General features: G+C 37.8%; 1 protein-coding gene across 3 annotated transcripts in view; it reads left to right on the top strand.

Moving 5' to 3' along the window:
- RASSF4 (Ras association domain family member 4) overlaps positions 1 to 25,794 on the top strand; it is a 1,767,318-nt gene that overhangs the window by 1,529,929 nt on the left and 211,595 nt on the right. For 2 of the 3 annotated variants that reach the window (XM_044056757.1, XM_044056755.1), the window contains exons 7-8: positions 24,850 to 24,951; positions 25,041 to 25,092. In XM_044056757.1, coding sequence (XP_043912692.1) covers positions 24,850 to 24,951; positions 25,041 to 25,092 — 154 coding nt within the window. The remainder of the gene's footprint in view (positions 1 to 24,849; positions 24,952 to 25,040; positions 25,093 to 25,794) is intronic. The other variant, XM_044056756.1, reaches the window with a different exon arrangement.

The raw sequence follows: 25,794 nt of genomic DNA, 5'->3' as shown, positions 1-25,794 counted from the left end.
TCGCAACCACTTTTTGGAGGTGGCATACTTTACACTGTTTTCCGCTAAACTATGTCTGTTAATGGAAGAAGGGTACTGTAAACTGTTAACCAGCTTTGGGTCATACTGTGTTGCACATACAAAAAGGAAACATGGCAAATTTGTTGTTTGCAGGTAGTGCCCTTGGCTGAAGTACACACATGACTGCTGCTTTACAATCGTCATTAATGTTACGAGAAATTCCAACTCACCATGGTCTGAACAAGAGACACACCACTTTTCAAAGCCTGTGAAATGTGTTACTTACTACTCCTTACAGGCAAATGTACTTGTCATGATTACTGCCAACCAAAACTCACCCCATACACTTCTCAGTATCTTACGTTTGGTAAGATCAGAACTAGGAATGCAGGGTTTCTGATCCAGGGTAAGAGTGTGAATGTATGCTTTCTTGCTTACAGTTGCAATGTAAAAGCTGTAATTTATTGCCATGATTGCAAGTGCCATGTGTTACTTTTTCCCCATACTTAATTTGCTGTATGTAGTTTGTTTCCCACTCTGAGTAGTACACACTCAACAGCATGTTCCACAATAAAATAACCATCATTCTTGACTGCACTGACAAAGAGAAGGCATGCCGATCACATTATTCATGACCTGACGTAGGTAAAGGATGCTACATACAAACAGAAATGTTCCCCTTATTCCTCTTCCAAACCCATTAACAATATCCCACAATAGCAGTTAACACTTTACAGCACCTTTTAGAGTTAACAGACATACTTTGAGTCAAACATGAAGATTTATCACATGTTGCAAATTTGGTTTCAATAATACATAAGAACCAAATAATCTATGCCCCTTAAGGGTGGGTTTCAATCGAACACAGGAATTCATACCTGGGGCTTTGTCAGCCTGCAAAGTAGCTAGCCAATTCATTTCAGCTACTTCTGTTCTATTCACCAGATCACCCCCTCAAGCTGACACTTGCTACTTGTAGTACCATAAAAGAAAACATTTGTTCAGTGTCACTTTTGTGTCTAGGACACAGTAAAAAAAGAGTCTTCATGGGTTCTGTTTAAGCAGCTTTCTTTTATAGAAACACATCACTATAAAGGCTTACTGACTCTAACTTAAGTAACTTATATGCAAACTAACAACTGTGATCATGCATGCTCACTCTCTGGCTGCTCCTTCAAAATGGTACTAGGGAGTGCATGTGTCTGGGATTTATACGTGCACTTACAGCCTCGCATGCTTCTTAAAGATACAGCGCACACCTTACACTCTGATCTACATCCTCCCTCTTGGAGAAATAGATCATGCAATTGTTATGAGGCTATTTGGCAATGCAGAAATCACAGGTAATCCTTAGTCATGCATTATACAATACTAAATACACATGTATGTATAATCAAGTCCATGTTGTTGCGTATTCCACACTAGGCTTAGATACTCATCCATATTGTGTGACATAAAACTTAGAATTAGATTTAGTAACTAGAACAGTTTCTGTGAAATGGTTGACCTGTGGAATGTTCAAATCACTTTCTGGAATGGAATCCAAATTTTGAACACATTCTGGTCTGGAAACAGTTTTTTTTTTTTACTCAAACAAGTTTTATTATTTTTCAGGAATAACAATAATTATGATTACATTTATCTGAATGAATAAATAAAATAACATTCTATATACAATATTTACAATTGGCCTAAATAAGTGTCAAAGGAAAAATTAAACTTCAAAAAGATCAATACACGGCAGGTTCAGGTTAAGGCACTTTAATCTTGCAGCAAGGAGACAAAAACGTGCTAATACAGAGTTTGTCTAACTAAAATCAGGAAGTAAGTCCATCTTTATACATTTTCTAACAAGACATTGCCTACCAAGCTGACGTAACAGATCACAAGTTTTAACATCATTACTTCATAGCAGCTGTTTTTCCATGATTTTCTGCTTGCACTATCAATTTTATGAAAAACTTCCTAAGAAAAACAACGTGGCCTTGATGACCACCGGTTAGATACAACTTCCCACTATGTTATGTTACCATTCAAGGTACTATGGCTAATTTGAGCACAAAGCAAGTACAGATTCTTCAAGCAGTCTTTGTTTGATGTATTACTTCTTTTCTGCAGCTGTGCATGTTCTCATAACACGAACAAGGCTGATTGTTCATATTCAATCATATTATAGAAAACAGTATTGTTCTATTCATTCACTATTCATTCATTTTCCTGACCTAGCAGATAATCACCTGCTTCTCAGTACATTTCCAAAAGGCATAACATGAATTTTGATGTGCTAGCAAATACTAGGTCAGGGTGCATCTTGTAATTTCAGAAAGCATACTGCAGTTTGAAAAAGCATCTTATAATTTCATACAAAATCAAGCTGTACATAAAATAGAATGAAAATGTGTTAACCCTTTTAGCTTCTAATAAGCATTAAACATATACATAAATGCATATTTTTCTGACAATAAGAAAGGAAAAACAAGCTGTGAAAATGTTAAAATTATACATTTCAAGTGATTCTTTATCTCTTTAATCTTTTATAAAAGAGGCTGTGTCCATATTTAATATCTCAATAAGAGAGAGAATTTTCTCCCAGGGATTATTGGTCCATTTTAGGAGAGTTTCTCAGTTCCTTGACTTTCATTTCCATCAGCCCTGTTTCTTTCATTAAGTTCAAGAAATCTTTAATGGCAGGTTTAGTGGAGGATTTCCATTTAATTGTAATACCCTTCCTAGCTACTGCTAGTATAGTCCAAAGGAGATAAAGATATTTTTTGTTAATTTCTGTTTTTTCCTTAACATTCAAAACATTTAAAATAATCAGTGACTTTGTTAATACAATGAGTCTGTGCAGATAGCTTGAATAAATTTACTTATCTTTTTCCAATATTTTTAATGATATTAGAATCATATAGGATATGTGACCAGTCAGCTTCACAGTTTAATGAACATCTCCAACATGTAACATTTTTTGATTAATTGATTTTAGCTATCTTGTTAGGTGTATAAAAAGCTCTATGCAGAAATTTCCATGTGAAGATCTCCAAGCTTGTAAATGTGATGTTAATTTAATGGAGTATAATAGATTAGTTTTACTTTCAATTGATTTGAATGTCCTTTCGTTATGAAGTTCCAGTCATTCTGATTGGGTTTAACTTTGTAAATAAATAGAATTTTATATAATTTTGATATTGAATTTGTCCAATTATAATTGTTATATATTACTTCGTACATGTAATTTATGAGTTTAGGCTTAGTTTTAAAGGATGAATTATTAATTATGCTGCATAGATCTTGAGCATAAGATAGTGGCTCTGTTCAACAGGGGCACAGGAGAATAATTTTCTTGGTTGGCGAAAGCCAGGGTACCTTTTTGGCTAGACTTGTATAGGCCCTAGGGCCGACAGCCTAGAACCTACCTATGAACCTATGAAGTACTAGCCAGTCTGCATTTGATATATCATATGTATTTATTATTTCTTTATTATCTAGTACCTTCTGGTCCTTTATACAGTGCTGCCAGCAAGTACAATTATTTGTTTCCCAATTAGTAAGAATATTCTTATGTATTTTATTAAATATATTTTGTGTAGAGCTGAAAGGTATTAACAGCTCAAGCCATAGTTTTATGTCTGCATTGGCATTAATGAAACTTCTAAATAAGTTGTAAATATAATTTATGTAGTTTAGATTAGTGGATTTTTATTGTATTATATTGGAAGTTAACACATAGTATATGCCAAAGTTTATTATTTTGGTCATTTAGTAATAGATTTTTTGCTAGTTTATTTTCATTTAAAAAGATAATAGTATGCAAGTCTGGAAACAGTTTCTGACTCACTCTTCGATTTAGAGTCCGCAGCATAGATACAATGTTGTGATTACAATGACGATGATTATGGTACAGGAAGAAGATGTCTGTGATTCCTCCTATATACCACACCCTTGGAATTTACCAAGTAAGATCTCAGCTTGGCACAGATGCCTGTGATCTGTCCTATTCAATCAAAACCTTTTGTTGTCTGGATTTGTACCGTCTCTCCTTCCCTCAACAGATGAATTAATCTGCTCAATCTCTCATAACTACATTTCTGGATATTATGCCTCTTGAACCATTGAGCCTTGATGGTTTTGTTGCTCTTAGATTTAGGCTGCAAAAAACTTGAAGGAATAGGTAGTGTAGTTCTAGTATGCCTGGAAAGTAGTCTTTGAGCAGGTGAGCCAAGAATATCATCACTGGGTATGTTTCTGAGATTAAGCAAATTCAAGAATACATCAGTATTGTCACGCTTTGACCTTTCAAGTGATTGTTTTGCACTCTGCACTGCATGTTCAGCTAGACCATTGGAATGAGGATATTCAGAACTACTAGTGACATGTACAAAGTCCCATTCTTTTGCAAAATTCTGAAACAACTGGCTAGTAAATTGAGTACTTTTGTCAGAAACAAGTTTGCTGGAGCTGAATACAAAGGTTTCTTTAGAATAGTAACTAGAGGTTGGTGATCAGTTTCAATCTGAATAGCTCGACCATAAATATAATCATGAAACTTGGAACATGCAAATACTATTGCCAAAAGTTCCTTCTGAATTTGAGCATACTGCATCTCAGTTTGGGTTAGTGTTCTAGATGCATAGGCTACTTGTCTGCCTTCTTGAAGTATAACTGTGCCTAGACCAAATTTTGAAGCATCACAGGAAAGAGTAAGTGGTTTGTTCACATCATAATATCTTAATGCAGGTGGGGTGGCAAATGCCTTCTGGTGCTGTTCCAACCATGACCATGTAACATTTTTGCATGTGAGCTCTCTTAAAGATGCTGTCAACTCACTGATGTCTGGTATAACTTTCATTAAATAATTGACTGTACCCAGAAACTGTAAAGCTTGTACATTATCTGGTGCAGACATTTCAAGAATATCTGCTTGTTTGGTCAGGTCTGGTCTCAAGCTTGTACTCGTAAACAAATGACCTATGTACGGAACTTCTGGAAGGCTGAATTTGCATTCAAAGGACTGAGCTTCAAGTTTACTTCACATGCTCTGTCTAGATCTTTCTTGAGGTTTCTGTCATACTCTGCTTCACCATTGCCTCCAACCAATAGATCGTCTACTATTATGGCACAAGTGTAACCTGAAAAAATTTATTCCATTGCATTCTGAAAAATGTCAGTTGCAGAATTTATTCCAAATGGCATCCTTAAGAATCTGTATCTGCCAAATGGAGTATCAAAAGTAATTATAAATGAGGACTTGTGATCTAGCATCACCTGCCTAAACAAACTCTTTGCATCAAAAACAGAAAATACAGTGGCATTCAGTATTAGAGCTGCAACCTCTTTGACTGTGCACATTGGATGATATGGTCTCTTTAATGCTTTGTTCAAATCTCTTGAGTCAATGCATATTCTGATTTCTCCTGAGCCTTTTTTGTGAGCGGCTACCATTGACAACACCCATTTAGTTGGTTCTGTGACTGGACAAATCACACCTTGCTGAACTATTTTATCCAACTGAGCCTTAATTTTATCTTGCACAGCTACCGGAACTCTTCTTGCTGGTCTGACTACTAGAATGACCTCTGGGTCTAACTTCATAGCATACGCAAGTGGTAGTTTGCTTAACCTATCATTGAAAACATCAGCATACTCTAAGGAAATGGCTTCAGAAAAATTAGAACTCGGAAATGTGCTTATGTGAGGAATTTCTTTAGCAAAAGAAAGCAGATTCATTCTTAAACTATCTTTGAGACCCAATAAAGATACAATGGTCTTCAGACTACATAGAACAACAAGTTGTAGCAGTTCTTGGCCAAATAGCATGAAAGTATCACTGAACCTTCAGACTGAATTTCTTCACCTCCATAAGCAACAAGTCTTGTGCTACTGGTTACATTGAGTTGTTCATTTGTTCTCACTCTAGCAAATGTGTCTGTTGATGATCTCTGTGGATCTTCCATTAATCCGGACAGTACAAAACACTTCACTTCTTGTTAAGTTCACTGCATCAACTCTCTCATCAAGCACTGACACACCATCTACATAGAAAGCTGACTGCTTCGGCTCTACTTGATCAATTTGCTTTTTTGTGCAACCTTTCTTTACAACTGCATGAGGCTTACTTGATTTGCAAAATTTTTGGAAACGGTTCCATTTTTTACACTTGTGACATTGTTGACCAAATGCTAAGCACTTCTCTCTATTAGACTCATGATCCGCACCTCAATTGTGACAGTTAACAATAAAGCTAAATTTGGGTTTTGCTGATTAATGCTTAAACGGCACTGAGCTGACACTGGAGCTTGCACCTTTCTTGGAACTTTCTAGAAAACCTTGTGGCTTCTTTGGAAACCCTGTAGCTGCCACATGCTTTGGTCTGCTCTTGTTTGCCACGTGTTGCATACTATCTGCCTGTGCTTTGGAGCCAACCTAAGCCATGCTCTTGTCACTCGCAAGCATACTTGTGTGTTTCTCTGTCACCTCATGGATTTCACAAATCTCTATGGCTTTGCTCAACATTAAATTACTGTCACAAAGTAAAATCTTTCTCACAGCAGCACTGTTAATACCACATACAAGCCTGTCCTTTATCAGCTCATCTTTTAAATCACCAAACTGACATGTTTTAGCTCTGTTTCTCAAGTTAGTTTTATATGCTGCAAATGCTTCCCCTGGTTTCTGATCTCTTGTGTAAAACAGATGCCTCTTTAATGTAATATTCGTCTGAGAGTTACACATTTCCCTGAACTTGCACTTCAAACACTTAGGGTCTTCCCTTGATTCAGCTTGTGCAACAATATGGCAGTCCGCACCTTCTCCTTCATATACTGCTGATGCATACACAAATGAATGCTTTCTTTCTATGGCCTCTGGCCCTGCTAGGTTTAGCAAAATGAATGCCCTTGTGCATGCATCTCTATCTGCATAAACTGCATACCAGTGAAGGGTTTTGCAAATAAGCATAAACATACACACATGCACATATGCCAGAAACTAATGTCAGTAACTGTCATTAGACATATGCCTTTGTACTCTGAACTTATACCTTTGTCTGGCTTTTTGGAATTATGCAAATAAACAAACTTATAGTACTTTTGAATAACTGGACTTTCTGAAATAAACTTCTTGGGCATTTTGGTACTTTTGTAATGTCATGGTAAGGGCAAAAATGCTAAAGTCATTTATCATCATCTTCTAAAGTCATTTACCATCATTTTAAGAAACATTTGAGAAGTTTACAGTGTGATTGAATAACTCACAAGCACTGTAATACTCTTGTAATATCGTCTTTTGCAAGAAAACACCTCTTATCAGTGTAAGAAACATGTCAAGTAACTGCACAATGTAAATAAATCAAACATCTGTTGCCTTAAACTCAATAATTTTTCGAAGTAATTGCACTTTGTGAATAACTGCATACAGCACACTGAAATGTCCCTAAAAATGGCAGTACCTTGCTAGGCAACTCTCTACAGTACAAGAAGCTGTCTGTAATGGTGCCACTTTGCGAATAGACATACCCAGCACAAGAAACTTATCAAAATGGCTATACTTTGAATGTATTACACAAAATAGTTGCACATTGCACACAATAAACTCTTCGACATACATGCATAGTAATAAGCACACAATGCAAGCACTTTTACATACTTTAAGATACTTTGAATAACTCTAGTTATGCCCTTGATGCAATATAAAGTCATAGTTATGCCCAAACACAGCACTTTGCCAAAACGCATACAGTTGCCTATCTTTATTTTGCTTAATGTGCCCTTTTCATTTCTTATTATATTTGTTTTGTTTGTTTAAGCCCTTTTCACACCTAATATACTTTTCTTGTGCTCATTTTACTCTAAACATGCCCAGCTTTGCCTTGAACACACACATTTTGCTTTAAACGTGTTCGTTTTTGCTTTAAATGTACTCATTTTGCTTTACTGTTAATTGTTTCATCGAATACTTTTATCTTAAACATTTTCTTTAGTTAACAAACTTTTTGTACTTTCTGCTTGCCTAATTATGTGGTTTGTGCCCTTGTAATGCTCCTTTTTGTCTTTTGTATCGAATAAATAGTTTGTGTTATTTCAGAACAAAATCATGAAAAAAGACAAAACGATGACTGTCCACACAGATAAAAAGTTAAGCGCTTTCTTTCATTTTAATCACACCGGACTTCTTCAGAACAGCCCATTAATCAATTGGTCAAGTTTAAATACAAAATTTGATTAAAAAATAAAGCAATCAAATGTCCATTCATCTAATTGTTCATTAATACATACCGTTTTCTTAAAGGCAAAAATATCAAATGTGAAATATAACACTTGACATGTATACAAAAAACATGTAGCACATTCAAATGTGTGCCTACTGTAAAATACTTGTCAAATAAACTATTTAATAATATAGTCTGTTATTTAAAAGATATTTCACATTTAAGGTCTCATTTAAATCAGGAATATGGTCTGCCCTAAGGAAAACCTGCCATCTGAGCTCCTTGTTTTCCAAGGCATTATTGAATTCTGTGACAAATGGAGTCAAATCTATTTCATCCAACACAAAAAATACAAATTTCTTGAAGTTAGAGCAATCCAGAGCATGTTTGGCTAAAGCATTGTTAGTGTCTTTATTTCTAATAGCCAAACGATGTTCATAAATCCTTTTTATAAAGGGCTCTAGTTGTTTTCCCCACATACAAATTATGACAGGTGGAGCAGGTTGCCAAATATACTACCCCCATACTTTTGCAGTTATATCTGCCTTTACTGACTACCATTTTATTAATGTGTGGAAAAATATATATTTTTTGATGAATCAATAAACCTGCATTGTTTGCAGTTATAACATGGGTAAGTGCCAGTGGCTCCTCTAACAGTTTTGGGCTTTCCTATTTCTAAAATAGACTTTACACTAGCAACCTTTTTATAAATGAAGTGTGGGTGGTCCCCTAATACTCTAGCTAAGTCTCTGTTTCCCAAAATAATTTTCCAGTTGTTGGAAATGACCTGTTTGATACTATAGCAATCAATACTAATAGGAACGGGAAAGGCACAGTCCATTCCTTTTACTTTCCCACTGCTGTTGTTAGTAATAAACCCACTAGTTGAAACTGGCGGGAACTTTTCCATCCTAACCAATAATATCTGCTCAAAAATTTCCCTCCACTTTTCATATGGATACCCTCTCTGGACAAACATGAAAATGAGTTTGTATGCCTCACAAATAAAATTTTCATTGCCTGAAATTAATCCACTGAGATGTATAATTTGTCCTCTGACCAAGTTCAGCTTCATGAATAAAGGATGACCACTCTCAAAATGAAGGAAATTATTAGTATAGGTGTCTTTTCTGAACCCCGTACTGGTGAATCTTTTTTCTTCAAGATTCATATTTATATTCAAGTCCAAGAAGTGCACATTTGTGCCAACATCACTTAAAGTGAGCTTCAGTCCCATCCTGTGTCTGTTCATATCATCCAAAAATTGACTTAACTCATCAGTAGATCGATTCCAGACCAGAACCAAATCATCAATAAACCTCTCATAAAAGGAGACATATTTAAATCTCTCCAGTTTGGTCAAGAAGGACAGTGATTAAAAGGAAAGAAAGTGCTTAAAAATCTCTGTGGACAGTCATAATTTTGTCTTTTTTTTCACAGTTTTGTTCTGAAGTTCATTATGGTTTTCGTGAATTTGGTTTGTGTTGTTTCTCATTACCTTTGATTCTTTCCAGCTATGTTTGTGCACTTTCATCTCACTTTTACCTTCACTGTTGTCTTTGCACCTCATGGCTCCAAATATTCTTCTCTCTTCCATCCCAGTTCTGGGGCCATGTTGCTTTTGTGTCTAGGACATGATAAAAAGAGTCTTCATGGGTTCTGTTTATGCAGCATTATTTTATACAAACACATTACTATAAAGGCTTTCTGACTCTAAAACAAACTAACAACTATGATCATGCATGCTCACTGTCTGGCTGCTCCTTCAAAATGGCACTAGGGATTGCACATTCCTGGAATTTATACATGCATCTACAGCCTCAGCTGCTTCTTAAAGATACAGCACACACTTTATACTCTGATCTACATTCAGCATTCAGCTTAATATGCTTAGCAAGTGAATTAGTCTGTTTCTGACTTCAGATGTCACTAAGATGCTGCAAAATTCGTTCTTTGAATTGCCTATTACTTTTCCCAATATAAAACTTATACATTTATGACATTTAGCCAGATAAACTATGTTACAGGTCTTACAGTATGCAAACCCTTTCATTAAAAAAAGGTTTACGTGATACTGAATGTACAAATTTATTATCAAGAACAAGGTCTGAAATCATTCTAAAACCCCTTAACCTCCACCAAACTGGACATTTTAGAAAAAGGTCTGTCTTTTATTTCACATCAAAAAAGCAGCAGTACAGACTATTATCAACTTTAAGATATTCACAAGGAAAATTAACTTAAGGCCATTCTTTCACAAAATAAAAGACCAGACAATGTTTTCATCAAGGAGAAATGGAAGAGACCCAGCAACTTCTGTGCACCTTCAACACCAACCTGTTTCTGCCTTTAAGACTAAATGTGAAGGGGAAAGCTCTGAGAAGACCCCCCTCAAAAAATGCTTTTACAACCTTAAATCTCAAGGGTACAGGGCTCTAGAGGTACTTAGCTCTGATCCCACTCAGAGAGTCAGGAAGGCAGAAAAGAGAGGAGGCATTCTATCTATGGACACTGAAGCATACAACCTCAAGATTACATCTCTGCTGGAAAACCAGGTTTACTGCAAGAAATGTGACACCAACCAAGTGAAAGCAGCATATAACATCATGACAGAATTATTTCGCCTAAGTGATGACAGCTTGATCAACACTAACCTGCTGGATTCTATCATGGTCGCTCACCCCAAGATCCTAAAATGTTTTGGTATTCCCAAGTCCCACAAAAGTCTTATGGATCCATCTTACAGGCCAGTGATATCTAGTGGGGGCAGCATTACTAAACCCATTTCAATCTCCTTAGAAGTTCAGATTAAGCCCCTGGCAGAGCGCAACCCCTCATTCATCCAGGATACTGGTAATTTCCAGAAGAAAATCCATAACATCCCAGTTGCGGAGGAGTCTTTCCTAGTCACTATCAATGTGGAAGCACTCTACATGGTGCGACCACATGATTACTGCATTCAAACAGAAATAGATTTTCTTAAGAATCAGCCATGGACACTGAAACCAAAGCCATCAGCAAGCTCCTTCATATATTGCTGGAAATAACTTCTTCCAGTTCAAAAACCCTCTACATGCAGAAATAAGGTATTGCCATGGGAGGAGCTATGGCTCCCAGATTAGCCAGCACAGCCCTTGACAAATGGGAGTGGAAGCACATCTACAACTCTCCCTAATACCAACAACATGGGATGCTACTACAGGTATATTGATGGCATCTTTATTGTCTGGAATGGCGCTGAGGCTAGTCTTCTAGAAGCCTTCAGATACATTTTAAAGTCTACAAACTTCCTGAATTTCACCACTTTGCATGACAAGATCAGCGGCAACTTTCTACAGCTCATTATTTCCAAACTCAATGGTTTCAATCACCTTTCCAACAACTTGTATCAGAAACACACCAGGGTCAACCTATTATTTCACCATGACAGCATAGGTCAAAGCAAAAAAATGGATTACCTCCCAAGGACACAGGATGGCAAGAGTTTTGAAAGAACTCAGGGATTTCACCACCAACATGGCTAACCTAGAAAAAGATTTTCTGTCCCAGGGCTACTGCAGAAAGTCCATATGCAGGATAATCCAGTCCATCTCCATCCTCAAAAACATGAACCCTAACTTTCCAGCTGAAGAAATCAACTCCACACAAAACAGGACAAGAAAAAAAAAACACAGACATGGGAAAGGACATTTCCATGACCATCACATACTCCATGGGCTGCAAAGATATCATAGGTATCATCAAGGACAACTAGATCATATATAGGAACAACCTCACCTTCAGCAGCATATTACTGGAAAAAACAAGCTTCAATTTATGGAGGAATAGGAATATCAGGGACTTTATGGAAAGGATGGGCAAGGGGACTATGAACTCTCTCAATGTTCCAAAAGATACATTCCTATGTGGAGCACCCTACTGCAAGTACTGTGATCACATGAACAACCTTTCTGGATTCCACTGCCCCAACACTGACTGTTACTACCACAGCCGATAACACAGGAAGTGCAACACTGAAGTGATTGTCTACAGGGCCAGTGTGCTCACTGCCCAGGGCCCTATATCAGGAAAATGGTGAACAAGCTAAAAACTAGGATTGCCCAACATCTGACTGAACTACAGCAATGCACTTTCCAAGCATAACTAACGTCATCCTGGACACAACACCTTCCAGTTTCACATACTAGACTAAGTGCCCAAAAAGGAACTACAGGCATCACTAAACGACCACCTAGAGAAATGAGAACTCAAGTGGCAAGTCAGAGTTGAAGCCTGCAAGTCACCAGGGCAGAACACCTAGATTTCTATTTCCAGCGTACTCAGTCTCAAAAAACTACACCACCATGCATACTATTAACAGAGTGTGGCACAAAATACTTGGACTAAAATCTGTGATCTGGTATTTTCTTCCATGTGTTTCTCTGAGTTTGGATGGTGGTCCTAGTTACTCTGTTACGTTTTTGCTTTCTGTTTTCTCTATATTTTTTTAAAAAAACAAGTTTTTTTCAGTCTCATCTGATGCAAAAGGAAAAGGTCACTTCTTCTAAAATAAGGTATGTGAGACTCAATTATGGACCTGGTTTCTTTATTGTGCTCATTTTAATTACCTAGTTTTTACCCAGTTGTTCATACTCAGATCCACATTTGGTTTATAAATCTCTTTCACAATTATTTGATTTAATGTTATTGTTACCTAATTTTATTTTAATTTAATTATAATTTTTATTTATTCATTTTTAGTTATCAGTTCAGCCTTCGCGGTAGAAACCCTGATCCTCCCCACCATAGCTGGAAACCTCATTTTCCTGCCTTCCATTGGCCACTTTCAACATGATATTCTCCAATCCACCTGAGTTTGGCTGTACAATCATTATTCACACAAACTGAGAAGGGTGATGCACTTTATATGTTTTGAATATTTTGAATGTTTTGATTGGTTTAATATGTTTTTATTTTATAAGTGTTTGTTTTACAATATTAATTCATCTCCAAGTTTAATATTAGTATCCCATTCTCTATTTACACCTTGCAAGCTCCAAAAGGAATTAACCCCACATCTTAATACCCTGTTCAGTCTCAGCCTCTCCACAGGATATGTGCCCAGAGAATGGCGCACGGCCACGGTGGTCCCGCTACACAAGGGTGGGGCCACAACTGACCCTGGGAACTACCGACCAATAAGCCTGACCAGTCTGTTCTGTAAGGCTATGGAGTGAATCATTATGGAACTCATAAATGGAGAGATTGGGAAACTCCAGTCGCTGGACCCCACACAGTTCGGCTTCGTCAAGGGCAGATCATACCTCCTGAACCTGGTGGATTTCTTTGAGACAGTTACTCAGGCTATAGATAAGGAAAGCTGGTACACACGGCTTACCTTGACCTTTCTAAAGCATTTGACACCATTCCCCATTCAGGTATTATTGATAAGCTCACCAGCCTGGGCATAAACCCTTACGTCACAAGATGGATCGCAAACTGGCTCTCAGACAGATCCCATAAAGTAAGAGTAGCGGGATCTATGTCAGAATCCAGACCAGTAATGAGTGGTGTGGCTCAGGGCTCTGTCCTGGGGCCCCTCCTGTTTGGCATATACTTCTCAGAAGTACAGGCAAGCACGGAAGGGCTGTGGCTGACTAAGTTTGCGGACGACTGCAAACTGGGTGCTATAATAGAGTCTCCGACCGACATGGAGATCCTCCAGAAGGGCCTAAATGGGACTGATGCATGGTGTCAAAGCCATGTTCTCGAGCTAAATGCAAAAAAATGCATAGTAATCCCCTTTGGAAAAAACAGAGTACCCGCAAACTACAACATAGGAGGTAATCCCCTGAAATTTGAAGAAGAAATAAGGGATCTAGGGACCCAAGTAGATAGCCAGCTTTCCTTTGATAACCATGTTGCCAAAGTGGTTAGAAAATCCTTCTGTGTGACCCATTTGATCATGAAAGGGTTCACATCAAGATCTAAGGATGGAATGGTGCCCCTCTACTCTTCCCTCATCAGACCCATTATTGAGTACAATGCACCAATTGGAATGTACCTGGCTAGTCATCTCCAGCAGCTGGAGAGACCACAGAGGTACCTAACCAAGAGAATTACTGGCCTCAAACAGTTGCCCTATGCAGCATGATTGAAAAAGCTAAGACTGTTCTCTGTTGCATACCGCTTTCTCAGAAGCGATCTCTGTCTAACATACAGAGCCATGTCCAACCCAGAATTGTTGAACATGCTCCATCTTGGCAAACCCAAATCTACTCGAGCTACATGCTCTAGGGATATAAACCTCAACCCAACAATGAATAGAACATGCTGGAGGGATAGATTCCCTTCGCAGAGACTTCCCTTACTATGGAACAGGGTCCCGATCTACATAAGACAGAGCCCCTCACTATCACTCTTCAAGAGGAACCTTGATGAGTGGATGGGTAACAGAAAGTTCACACCAGGGATCACACCAACAGCACTACTAGATAGGGGCCAAGGGTACTAGCTGCTAGTACAAGGGTCTAGGGAACTACTAAAGGGGCGTTGAATACCGCACAACGTGGCTGGGCTAATATATGCCTTCGGGCAGATAGCTCAGTACCAACCTATGAACCTATGAACCTATGATTGGCTGAAATAAGCAATTAAAATTCACCATTCATCTCTTTTTTCAGCCAAGGACCTATCTTATAGCTCCCAGCCTTTAATGGCCCCTCTATCCTGACCCTATCCAACCAAGTAAAAGTGACACCACAGCCCCACTTTGGCTGTTAAATTCCATCCACATGCCTATTAGCATGAAGGTCTCCATGGCTCCACATTGGCTGTTCGCACCTGTCCACAGGCATCTTAGCACAGAGATGTACAATGGGTTCATTGACCACTTACACCCACGCGGAACTGTTGCTGATTTGTTCCTTGGCAAGCACCACGTACCCAAATGGCTACTTTATTTTTCCTTTGTATATTCTCTTCTTCTAAATAGATATTAATAAAAATGCAAACATTGACAACTAAAAATACATAAAATTTATGTACAGTTATTTTTCTTGGGCAGATCTGAAGAAGATTTTGAGAAAGCGCTGCTCACATGAGCTTTTGCTCAATTTAAACTAAGTAGCATTCCTCCAACCTCAGTCAGGCAGGATCGTAGTCCAATCCTTCTTAGACACACATTCTGTTTTACATTTTTAGAATCATGAATTTTTGATTTTTTTATTTTACTCTTTAATTTCATTATTTTATTACTTATTTCATTGCTTTTTGAGAAATAAATATCAGTTGGCTTAAGCGACACATGAAGAAGGTTATGAAAAACACAAGCAACTAGACATTTTTTCTTGTATCCATTTGCTTATTTTCACAATAAATGTATCTCCTCTCTCACTGGTTAGCAACCCCCAAAAATGACCAATCAAACCAGACTTGACTTATCATTCCCACTGGATGCTAAACATCCTGTGCCAAGTAAGATTTTCAAATTTCAACCAATAACAGTGATCTGCTGGTTTTCTGGCTCCTTTGTTATACCTGGGGGTGAGTCCCTTCCAATGTAGGTTTTTGAAATGCAGAAATACATCACTCACTGTATGTAAAAATCACTATACAAAGCTTATCTGCCTTTGATTCTACAATAAAGAATTTTGATTTGGAAAGGAAACGTGAACCTCTTTTTCTTCTTTTCTTGACGTTAGACTTTATCTTCTGCTTTTGCTTGGGTTTAGCCTAGCTTGAATAATGTTCTAAGTTATTCTCCTTTAGATTTATAGTTTGTCCTAAACTCAGTAATAGGACCCTGGCCCACTATTGTTTGGTGTCGATGCTAGCTGAACTTGAGGGCACTCCCAGTGCTGTTTTTGTTCAGCATTTCATGTCTCGGGAAAGTACAAAAGTGAGAAAAACATCTTGAAGCCTATCCCAAATGATGGTGCTATATAGTTTAATTCACTCTTTAGTGGGTGACAATTTCCCATATATTACATTGATCAATTTGGCTTTGTCAAGCAGAAGTTTCCTGCCACTTTATTCACTGCTTCAGTTACTTTTCAAAATAAATTAATGATGATAATGGTTATGCAGTGCATCTATCATATCTAGACCTGGCCAAGGCATTTGACACCATTCCCCTTGCAGGCATTATTAATAAACTTGTAATTTTGAATATAAGTCCTTATATTGTGCAGTGGATAGCTAACTGGCTGTCTTACAGAACCCATGTAGTTAGAGTCAGAGATGCCACTTTTGAAAGCAAAAAAAATGTTAGCAGTGGTATACCACAGGCCTCAGTTTTGGAACCTCTCCTATTTGCCATTTATTTCTCAGATCTTCAGGCCAGCACTCCTGGCCTACTGTTAACTAAGTTTGTAGGCAACTGTAAATTGGGTGTCATTAGTCAAATTTAAGCTTACTCACAATTTCTCCAACATAGGTTAGACTATGTTTATTATTAGTTAAAGGACAGTGTTCTCAAATTAAAATGTAGCATAGTTCAAGTTCATTTTGGTAAACAATATACTTTCACTTACTGTAAAGAGATGCACCTCTCCAGACAGGTGCTGTTCTAAGGGATCTGGGTGCTCTTCTTGATAATTCCTTTTCATTTGATCACATCTCACAGAGTTCAGAAAGCCTTTTACCTGGCTGATCACATTTCTGAAATATTTCTGTTAGACAGAGAAGTCTTAAATCCCCCTTATTCATCTTATCAGACCCATTATTGAATACAATGTGCCTTTTGGCACGTATTTGTCTAAACATATCACACAACTTGAGAAATCTCAGAGATCATTACTAAAAAGGTCAGTGACCTCAAAATCTTAGATATCAGGAGAGACTGTCAGCTGTTTCTCTCTAACCAGTCTCTTACAAATGCCTCCATGGAGGTCCCTGTATACCCTTTTGAGCCATGAAAGATCCAGCCATATTTGACCTCTTGTTCCTTCATACAAGTAATGGCACCTCAAATACCCAGTTAAAGAACTAAACCTTCATTAGCAGATAAATAAGATGCATTCATGTAATAGATTCATATCATAGTGTATTGCTCAGCTCTGGAACAAACTAACACTACATGTTAAGCAGAGTAGCACCCTTACCCCCTTCAAGGTAAACTTAGATAGTTGGATGGGCAGCCACAAATTTTTCCCTGGTCTATCTTGTCTTGCCCTCCTTGAGACTAGAGTAAAATTTTGAATAGGGCTTTTAGCTAGACTTTGCCTAGTACTTACCTATGGACTGCTCTTTATCACAAGGATATTCCACCTACCAGAATTGCCTGAGATCTCCAAAGCTTTTAACCATCCCAAGGAGTCATGAATAAAGGTGTAAGAACACCTTTTCTTTATGAATTACCGAGACTGTCAAACCACCACCCCCTCCAAAATTCTAGAAGATAATGCTTGTATTTCTTTTTTACTTTTGCTTCCTGCTAACAAATTAACCTGGCCGTTGGTTTGTGCAGAAAGTTACAAAACCCTTCTTTTTAAGTGGTATAATTATTTCTCTAACATTCAGCAGCATCCATTGTATATCCACTGCTGAGGCTAAAGCAGGCTTCCTAATTGGGTCTCAATTGCCTTCATTCAGGTTATGGTGGGAAGTGACACCAATGTCTTGAGAGTTGTATGTGAGCAAATACAATAGAGATTACACATCTTAGATGCTCCCCACGATTAGAACCTGATGGATAAAAGACAGCAACTAAATGCAGTAATCAATTGTTTAATCACTTATTGGCTTCAGAAATATTGCAACTTACTGCATCTAGTTTCTACTCGGGTGTGTAAAACTTGCTGAGGGTGCATCCATCATTTCCATTTAACAGGGTTCAAACAATTAACCCAGCAAAAAGAGAAAAGTAGGACAGGACAGCCAGCTGAATGTGGTTCCCTAGGCTTACATCACATCGGTCCGCACCTCCTCACCCATTCACACATCATAAAAAGGAAAAAAAAAAAAAACTTATCAGAATAAACTTGCAGTGAGCTGCTGTGACAGCTAAGAGTGTACAAAATATAGACATAAGGAAACAGTTTGAAAATCTGAACTTCTTTCCAATATTGCAAATCATGTACTAGCCATCAACAGAATTACCCACTATTGCCCACTACATATGTTCTAAGTTTTATTACAAAAAATGTCAAAGAAAGACTAAATAACATTATTCATAAATTCCTAAAGCAGTTTTAGTTGTGGGTGGTTCACTGAGCTCAAAATGAGGCTATCCTCAAACTGAAGCCAGGCCTTCATGAATGGGTTCGAAGAGGGAGAAGCTTTCAGTCAAAGGAACTATTCAGTTCTGTGCTATGGGATGCTGCTGAGCCTTTAATGAGGTAAAAATCATCTATTCAGGATGATTTGAGTGATTCCAGTGCTACATCTCAATGTCTGGTTCTGCAAAGTCTATTTCCATATTATAGGTTGCTGGGGAGGAGGAAGGTTGGCCAAAGCTGATCCTGATGCTGACCTGTATCAGAACGACTTCCCTGAAATCCAACATGCTGATAGTGTTGCAAGTTTGCTTGGGGGATTTCCTCACTCCTTCACCCTTGTCATTGGATGATTTGGTAGGAGATGGTATATTAGGCTTCTGTCTCTTTCTGGAGGTTTGGGTTGTCAGTGACTGGATGTCCCTTTGCTCTTCACCATGTCTGAGAACAGAGCCTTCCTACATCAAACATTGGGGCAATAACAATTTTACATTTACAGAAGAGACTGAAAATATTTGACTGGATACCCTTATTAGCTGCAACATGTACCCTTTCTCCCTGAAATAATGAAGATATGGTGCTAGGGCTCAGCACTTTATGAAAAGGGCCATACTCTAGACAAGTACAAGGTGGACATAAATCCTGCAATCTTTAGGACTGTTCTCACCTATGTAGCTTTCTGATGAATGAGTTCTCTGTTGGTGTGACTCAAATATTTGAATATAAACTGTCTGGGAAAATTATATTTCTTATGTGATCCAATGGGCTTGTTCCATAATTGAGGGAGCCCATACTGTCTAAAAGTTTTCATTTCCAGGCAATGGAGTTTCTCAGATTGTTTCCTTCAGCTTTCTCTGTTAAATCCAGTAAACATATTGTGCCAGACTGTTTTCTAGATCACTGATTCTACCCTTCATGGAATAGATCACAGAATGTGTCTACTTCCCGTGCAATGTCATAGCCCCTGTTTTTTGGAGGTTTCCTAGTTTTGTGCAGGGAAGATATTGTGCACATGATTTAACTGGGTTTTGTAATTAGTTGTGATGTTCTCTATATACAGAATGCCTGTGTTGGAACATTTTAGTGAATACTGCTAGGGAGTCCATAATAGCTTTTAGGTCTTCCATAATGTTGTCTGGAATTGCTGCCATCTGGGCCATTGATTACCATGAGATTAACTAGGTCAGGAATCAGGATGGTGACTTAAGATTAGATTTTCCCTGCCGTTGGAACCAAATGGATAAAACCAGCAAGTAAACGCATATACAAATGTTCAGTTACTTATCAGCTTCACAAATAATGCTACTTAATGCATTTGGCTTCTACTAAGATATGTAAAACTGACTGAGATTAAGTGGCACTAAGGACTAAGTGTCTGTCATTTCCACAAGCTCATGCACATCCTCAACATTGCAAACAGCCATCAAATGGAGGAACTCTAGTATAAAATTGCAAAGGATGATAACAAAACTCTGGGACAGAGGGTGCTAAAGTGTACTAGTGGCCACATAAAGAAATTCAGTTCATGGAATTGGGGACTGTTTAACTCATTGATATGATTATTGACAGTGCAGTGGAGCAGTGGTAATGTTGTTACCTCACAGCAAGAAGTTTTCTGGTTTGATTCTTGGCTGGAGTGCCTTCTGTGTGGAGTCTGCATATCCTCCCTGCATTTGTGTGGGTTTCCTCTGGGTGTTCCAGTTTCTTCCCATGTTACAAAGACATGCATCTAGAGTGTTTCTCCTTGGGCCTCCACTGAAAATTGGCTTTGTTCCAAGTTGGACTTTCCTGGTTAACAAATGCTAAATAAATAAAATAGCTGGTATATCATTGAAGATGGGCAATGTTGTATACCAGCACCTTAGGTACATGTGCACATCCAGACATTTTTGTCACAAGTAGTTCAGAAGTGAAGACGTTTACACTTCCAGTGAAAGAAAGAAAGACTCTCAAAGTAGAACAAGCAGCATATTGCCAGGCACTTCTACTGCTTCTCTCCCATGCTGTATACAATACTCCATCATTCTAAATGCTTTATATCTGATGCAGTAAATGAAGCAGTACTCTGTATACCAGTCTGAAGCAAAAACTCTCCAATCAAAACCAGTTCCCTGTACAACAATACTCCTTCATTCTAAATATATGTTCAAAACCTGTAATAATTTCCTGCATGTAATCTCCTTTGTGAATGGCCACTAGCACACCACTGTATCAAATCCCCCTGCTACACTCCTGCCCATGTTTAATCTTATAGATATACTCTATTAGTCAGTTATTCCTCCTCCTTTTCATCTGCTTACAGCTCCAGAGATTGATTGTTTATTTTTCTTCATGTTTCAGGGATCTGGTCCAGCCCACTCCATTCACCCTCACTATCCACGGGCTCACTCTGTTCCCCTTCCCAACCCCCATTCCCACCCACTCCAGTACACCTAAACTTATTCCAAATAGGTAGACACACCCCCAACCCCTTAGCCAATAGCCCAGCATCACACCTAGTAACAACCAATCAATCTCTATCCCCATCTTTAACCACAACAAACTAATATTACATCAATTTAATCTCTCTCCACCCACCATATAAACACCCTCCCACATACATAATAACCTATCTTATCCTACTCCAGTTAAGATGATATATATATATATATATATATATATATATATATATATATATATATATATATATATATATATATATATATATATATATATATATATATATATACATACACTAGCTACTAATTACTCTCCTAGCAACAACCTATCAACTAACAACCTACCATGACAAACAAATGTCACAACACTACACACCACTTCTCTAGCAAATACTATTAATACTTACACTGCAATATCACAATTCTTTCACAGAACTTTTCTCATTTAAACACACCCTAATGCAAACAATCCCACATATAGTCATAAACTGTTTAAATGATGATCCAGACTCTCCCACATATCCCCATACAATTTATTTTTTCTCTAAACAGCAGGGAATATACACCCTAACTCAGGCTCACTATCCCAAACATTCCCATCTCACCAAGGCAATAACCCCAATGTTCAAAACTCTTTCAAACACAATCCAAGTAGCTCCAACCTCCTAATCATCAATATCAACATAAGAAGCATTCTAAACAAAATTGTACATTTCCACTTGGCCATGACCCAGTAATCCCCTGACATAGCAATCATAACAGAGACCTGGTTAAAACCACACATAAATGACAGTGAGATAGTACCATAGGGGTACAATATCCATAGACACGACAGACTTCAGAAACATGGCATCAGCATTGCAATTGTCTACAAAGACACACTTAAGCTAAATAGAATTGAAAGACAACTCCCTGAACTGTAACACAGTGATACTAATCTCCCAACTCCAGCTAAACCCTGACAAAAGCATTACCATCATCGCACTCAATATACCCCCTGGTAATAATACTTCACCAATAGAAAATCTCCTCAATTGAACAGCATCCACTTTTAATCAAGAAACAATTATCTTAGGTGATTTCAACCTAGATTGGTCAACCTGCGCCTTCACTAACCCAACCAACGAAATTAACTTATTCAGCTTCTCCCAAATAATCTCCTCTCCTACTAGATGAGATTAACACAGCAACAAGCTATCCATTCTAGACTGAACTCTAACAAATAGGCCCTTACTATATCAGCACTCCAGCTGTCTCCTTGACACACTCAGTGACCATACACCCACTTATCTTATTAGGCACAAAGCCTTCCCCACAAAGTATCATTTGCAAACAAATTCGGAACAAAAGAAAATTTTCCACCAAAACCTTCAACACCCTCCTCATACAATGCAAGTGGTCCCCTCTAAAACATCTCCATCTAAATGACGCAGTCAATTACTTCAACAACAAATTCCTTAAAATACTTAATAATCTAGCTCCCTAAGAAAAATCTGAACAAAGGCTAAATCAACCCCATGGCTAACCACATATGATAAACAGCTCATGAAAGACAGAGATACAGCCTGGTGTCAATACCAAGCAACCAAGAGACAAACTGTTCTGTTAAATTAGCATCAGGTAAGAAACTGAGTCAAAACACAAATCAAAAATGACAAAAAAACTGTTTTACAATAATCCAACAAAAGACCATAACAACCCCCCAAATTTTGGAGCTCCATAAAACTCTTAAACCCCTCTCAATCCATCACTCCATCCCCATCCTCTCTTAACTCAGCTAATAACATAGCTGCCCAATTTAATCTTCATTTCATAAATTCAATAAATCTCTAACAATGACACCCCATTAACCATTTCCCCTACCACATATTTCCAATCCAACTCTTTCACTTTACTCCTATCCAGACTAGCTACATAAAAAAACTCCTCAACAAACTAAAACAATCATCACTTGCGTCTGACCTCCTACCCAATGATTTTCTCAAAATAACAGGCAACTCCATAGCTTACCCTGTCTCAGTATTAACAAATTGTTCCATCTCTGAACAATACATCCCAATACTTTGGAAAATCTCTTACATTATCCCTTTACACAAAGATGGAACTTCTACCCAATTATTTAACTACAGATCCATTGCTATACTCCCACCACTGGCAAAAATCTTCAAAACATGCATACATATGCAACTATTGACATACCTATGAAACAATAGCCTTCTATCAAATATACAACATAGCTTTAGACCTAAACACAGCCCCACAACTGCTCTTATAAGCTTAACAGAAGTCAATAATTCAGAAATAAGGGACAAATTGTTGCATCCATCTTCCTTGACATGTCAAAAGTATTTGACATAGCCTCCCATCTAAAATTACTCAATGTCCTTGCCCCCTCAACCTCTCCGCAACCGCCATATCATGGTTCCAAAGCTGCTTGTCCAAAAGACAAGCAGTCAAATGGCAAAATGAAATCTCACCCTCCTCCCATTTTCAGTGGGTGTACCACAAGGCTCCATTCTTGGACCACTTATTTTCTCCATCTTTACCAATAACCTCAGTAAAGCCACAAACTCAGCAACTACAATACAATATGCAGACAACTCAGCACTAATCTGTGCAGCTACTTCCTTCCCCGAGCTTCTACAAACTATTCAAAAATCTCTCACTGACATAGAACAATACATATCAACCAATCAACTAATACTTAATCTCAACAAGACCAAATTAGTGCTATTTACAAATCACAAAACAGCTCAGCCTTCCACTCCAGTCATTATCTACTCCCAGAAACACCAAAATCAAACCAGTCGACCACACAAAACTGCTAGAAGTAAGAACTGTCAAAGCACTCAAATTTGACATGCACATAGCCCAGACAATCAAAACAGTACACATCATACTGGGCTCACTCTACAGATCCATCCTGTATGTTACCCAAACCTTCATGCATGTCATAGTCAGAACACATTTGCTGTCCATCCTGTTATATGCCTCCCCAATTCTTATAAACATAAGAAAAAACAACATGCACAAATTAGAGTCCTGCTACAGTAAAATAGCCATATTTGCTACAAACCACACAAACAGATCACACCAATGCATAGCCCTCCAGCAACTAAGCCGGCTTGAACTCTCTAACCTCTTAACTCTTAACCAGCTTACCATTGCCCATACCATCATACTCCAACTTGGCAATTGCCCTGCCCTCAAAAACTAAGAACAACCCTATTCCAACTGATCCCGCTGATCATCACAAATTGTTACTGGAGGTTGCTAAAGTAAAACAACAGTTACAGAGATGCTTTGTTCTCCAAACAGATAGCTAAAACATGGAACTCTATACCCCAACATATACTTCACACAGCTAACCTTTCTAAATTCAAAATGCTCCTCAAAGATCACCTAACTTGCAGTTGGCTCTGCTCCTGTACCACACCAGGAAGATAAAACAAAATGCTTCTACACCCTTTCTCCCACATGCTAACACTCTACTCTGGAAAAAATATACACAATGTCTTCCTCTTATTTTATTTTAGTCTTCTTATATTGCATTGACTAATAACACCATTTTTTCTATATCTAAATACACATGTACTTTACTAATGTTTTTTTATCTTACTTCAGTAATTATATGACTTATTGTTCTATACACCACTTAACTTGTACTTTATATTTAATGCTATTATTGTACTCCATAAGATTTTTTTTGTATCTGTGCTGTTCAATTTATAAATGTTGTAATGAGGAGCTTTTCTCCTCAGACCTGCACTGAACATGGGCCTTTGTCCCAGATGGACTCCTGGTAAACAAATGTAAATAAATAAATAAACACAGCACATATTTTGTGGCAATGTCTATGTCCATTTCACTTCTGATAAATATAAACCTGCCTGTCTAAAAAGTATATAAACATACTGCAGTGTTTTTTTTGTTTATTGTAGCTGCAAGTTATCATTTGCAAACAGTGTCAGACATTTACATTTATATTATTCTTCTTGCCTTCCAGACGTCAGTTTTCACACCTGCCTATGGCTCAGTAACGAATGTCCGTGTTAACAGTAGCATGACTACACCACAGGTTCTGACTCTTCTACTTAACAAATTTCGAGTGAGTGGTAATAAAAAATGCATAAAATGCTTTGTACAAATAAAAAGTATGTGCCCACTTATTCTATTTCCCTCTTTTTGATATTCCAGGTTGAAAATAGCTGTGAAGACTTTGCATTATATGTGGTTCATGAATGTGGTGGTAAGTTATTTTCTTTGGCACTTGTAATGATGGAATATGTAGGGATAGGTGGAGATCAATATGCAGTGAAATGGAATGTACTGAAAAAACAAATTATTTAAAAATAACTCATCAAAAGTACTCCTTTTGGGGTCTCTGATTTCTAGAGTCTAGTAGTCTGTGATCTGTACTTGATTTCTTTCTCTGGTTGTGGTGGTCTTGAATAGTCTTGAATAGAACTGCTTAATTCTACTGTTTCAAATACATACGTTAACATATGAGTTGTAGAGAAAATGAGCTTAGAGAATATGAAATGTTCAATAATCTGATGAAATTCCATGGCACGTTCCCATGATTCATGTTATTAGAGGAAGCCATGCATGATAATCCATACTGGGTGTTGTTGGACTGATGAGGAAGCCCATGAGCTCCTATTAAAAAAGTTCTAAGCTAAGCAGGTAAATGGTATACTACAATTAATACACAATACACTCTTGCACTCAAGACATACTCAGAAGAGTGGACAATTCCATTGTAAACCTGTCAAGGTGATACTTGGAGGAATAAAACAATTATCCCATTGTCAGTACCATTTCATTTGGGAAGGCGCCTCAAAGCCAGACCTCTCAAGGCTAATTCTCAACCTTTGATTTTCTCAAAGAATTCAGCTACCTCCTTAGTACTGCAACCTCTCCCTCCCCACACAACTCACCTAGTCCCCTC

Source organism: Protopterus annectens, chromosome 14.part0, assembly GCF_019279795.1.
Source record: "Protopterus annectens isolate FY-2018-M chromosome 14.part0, PAN1.0, whole genome shotgun sequence".
NCBI lineage: Eukaryota > Metazoa > Chordata > Ceratodontiformes > Protopteridae > Protopterus > Protopterus annectens.
This window is presented reverse-complemented; position numbering and strand designations above follow the sequence as displayed.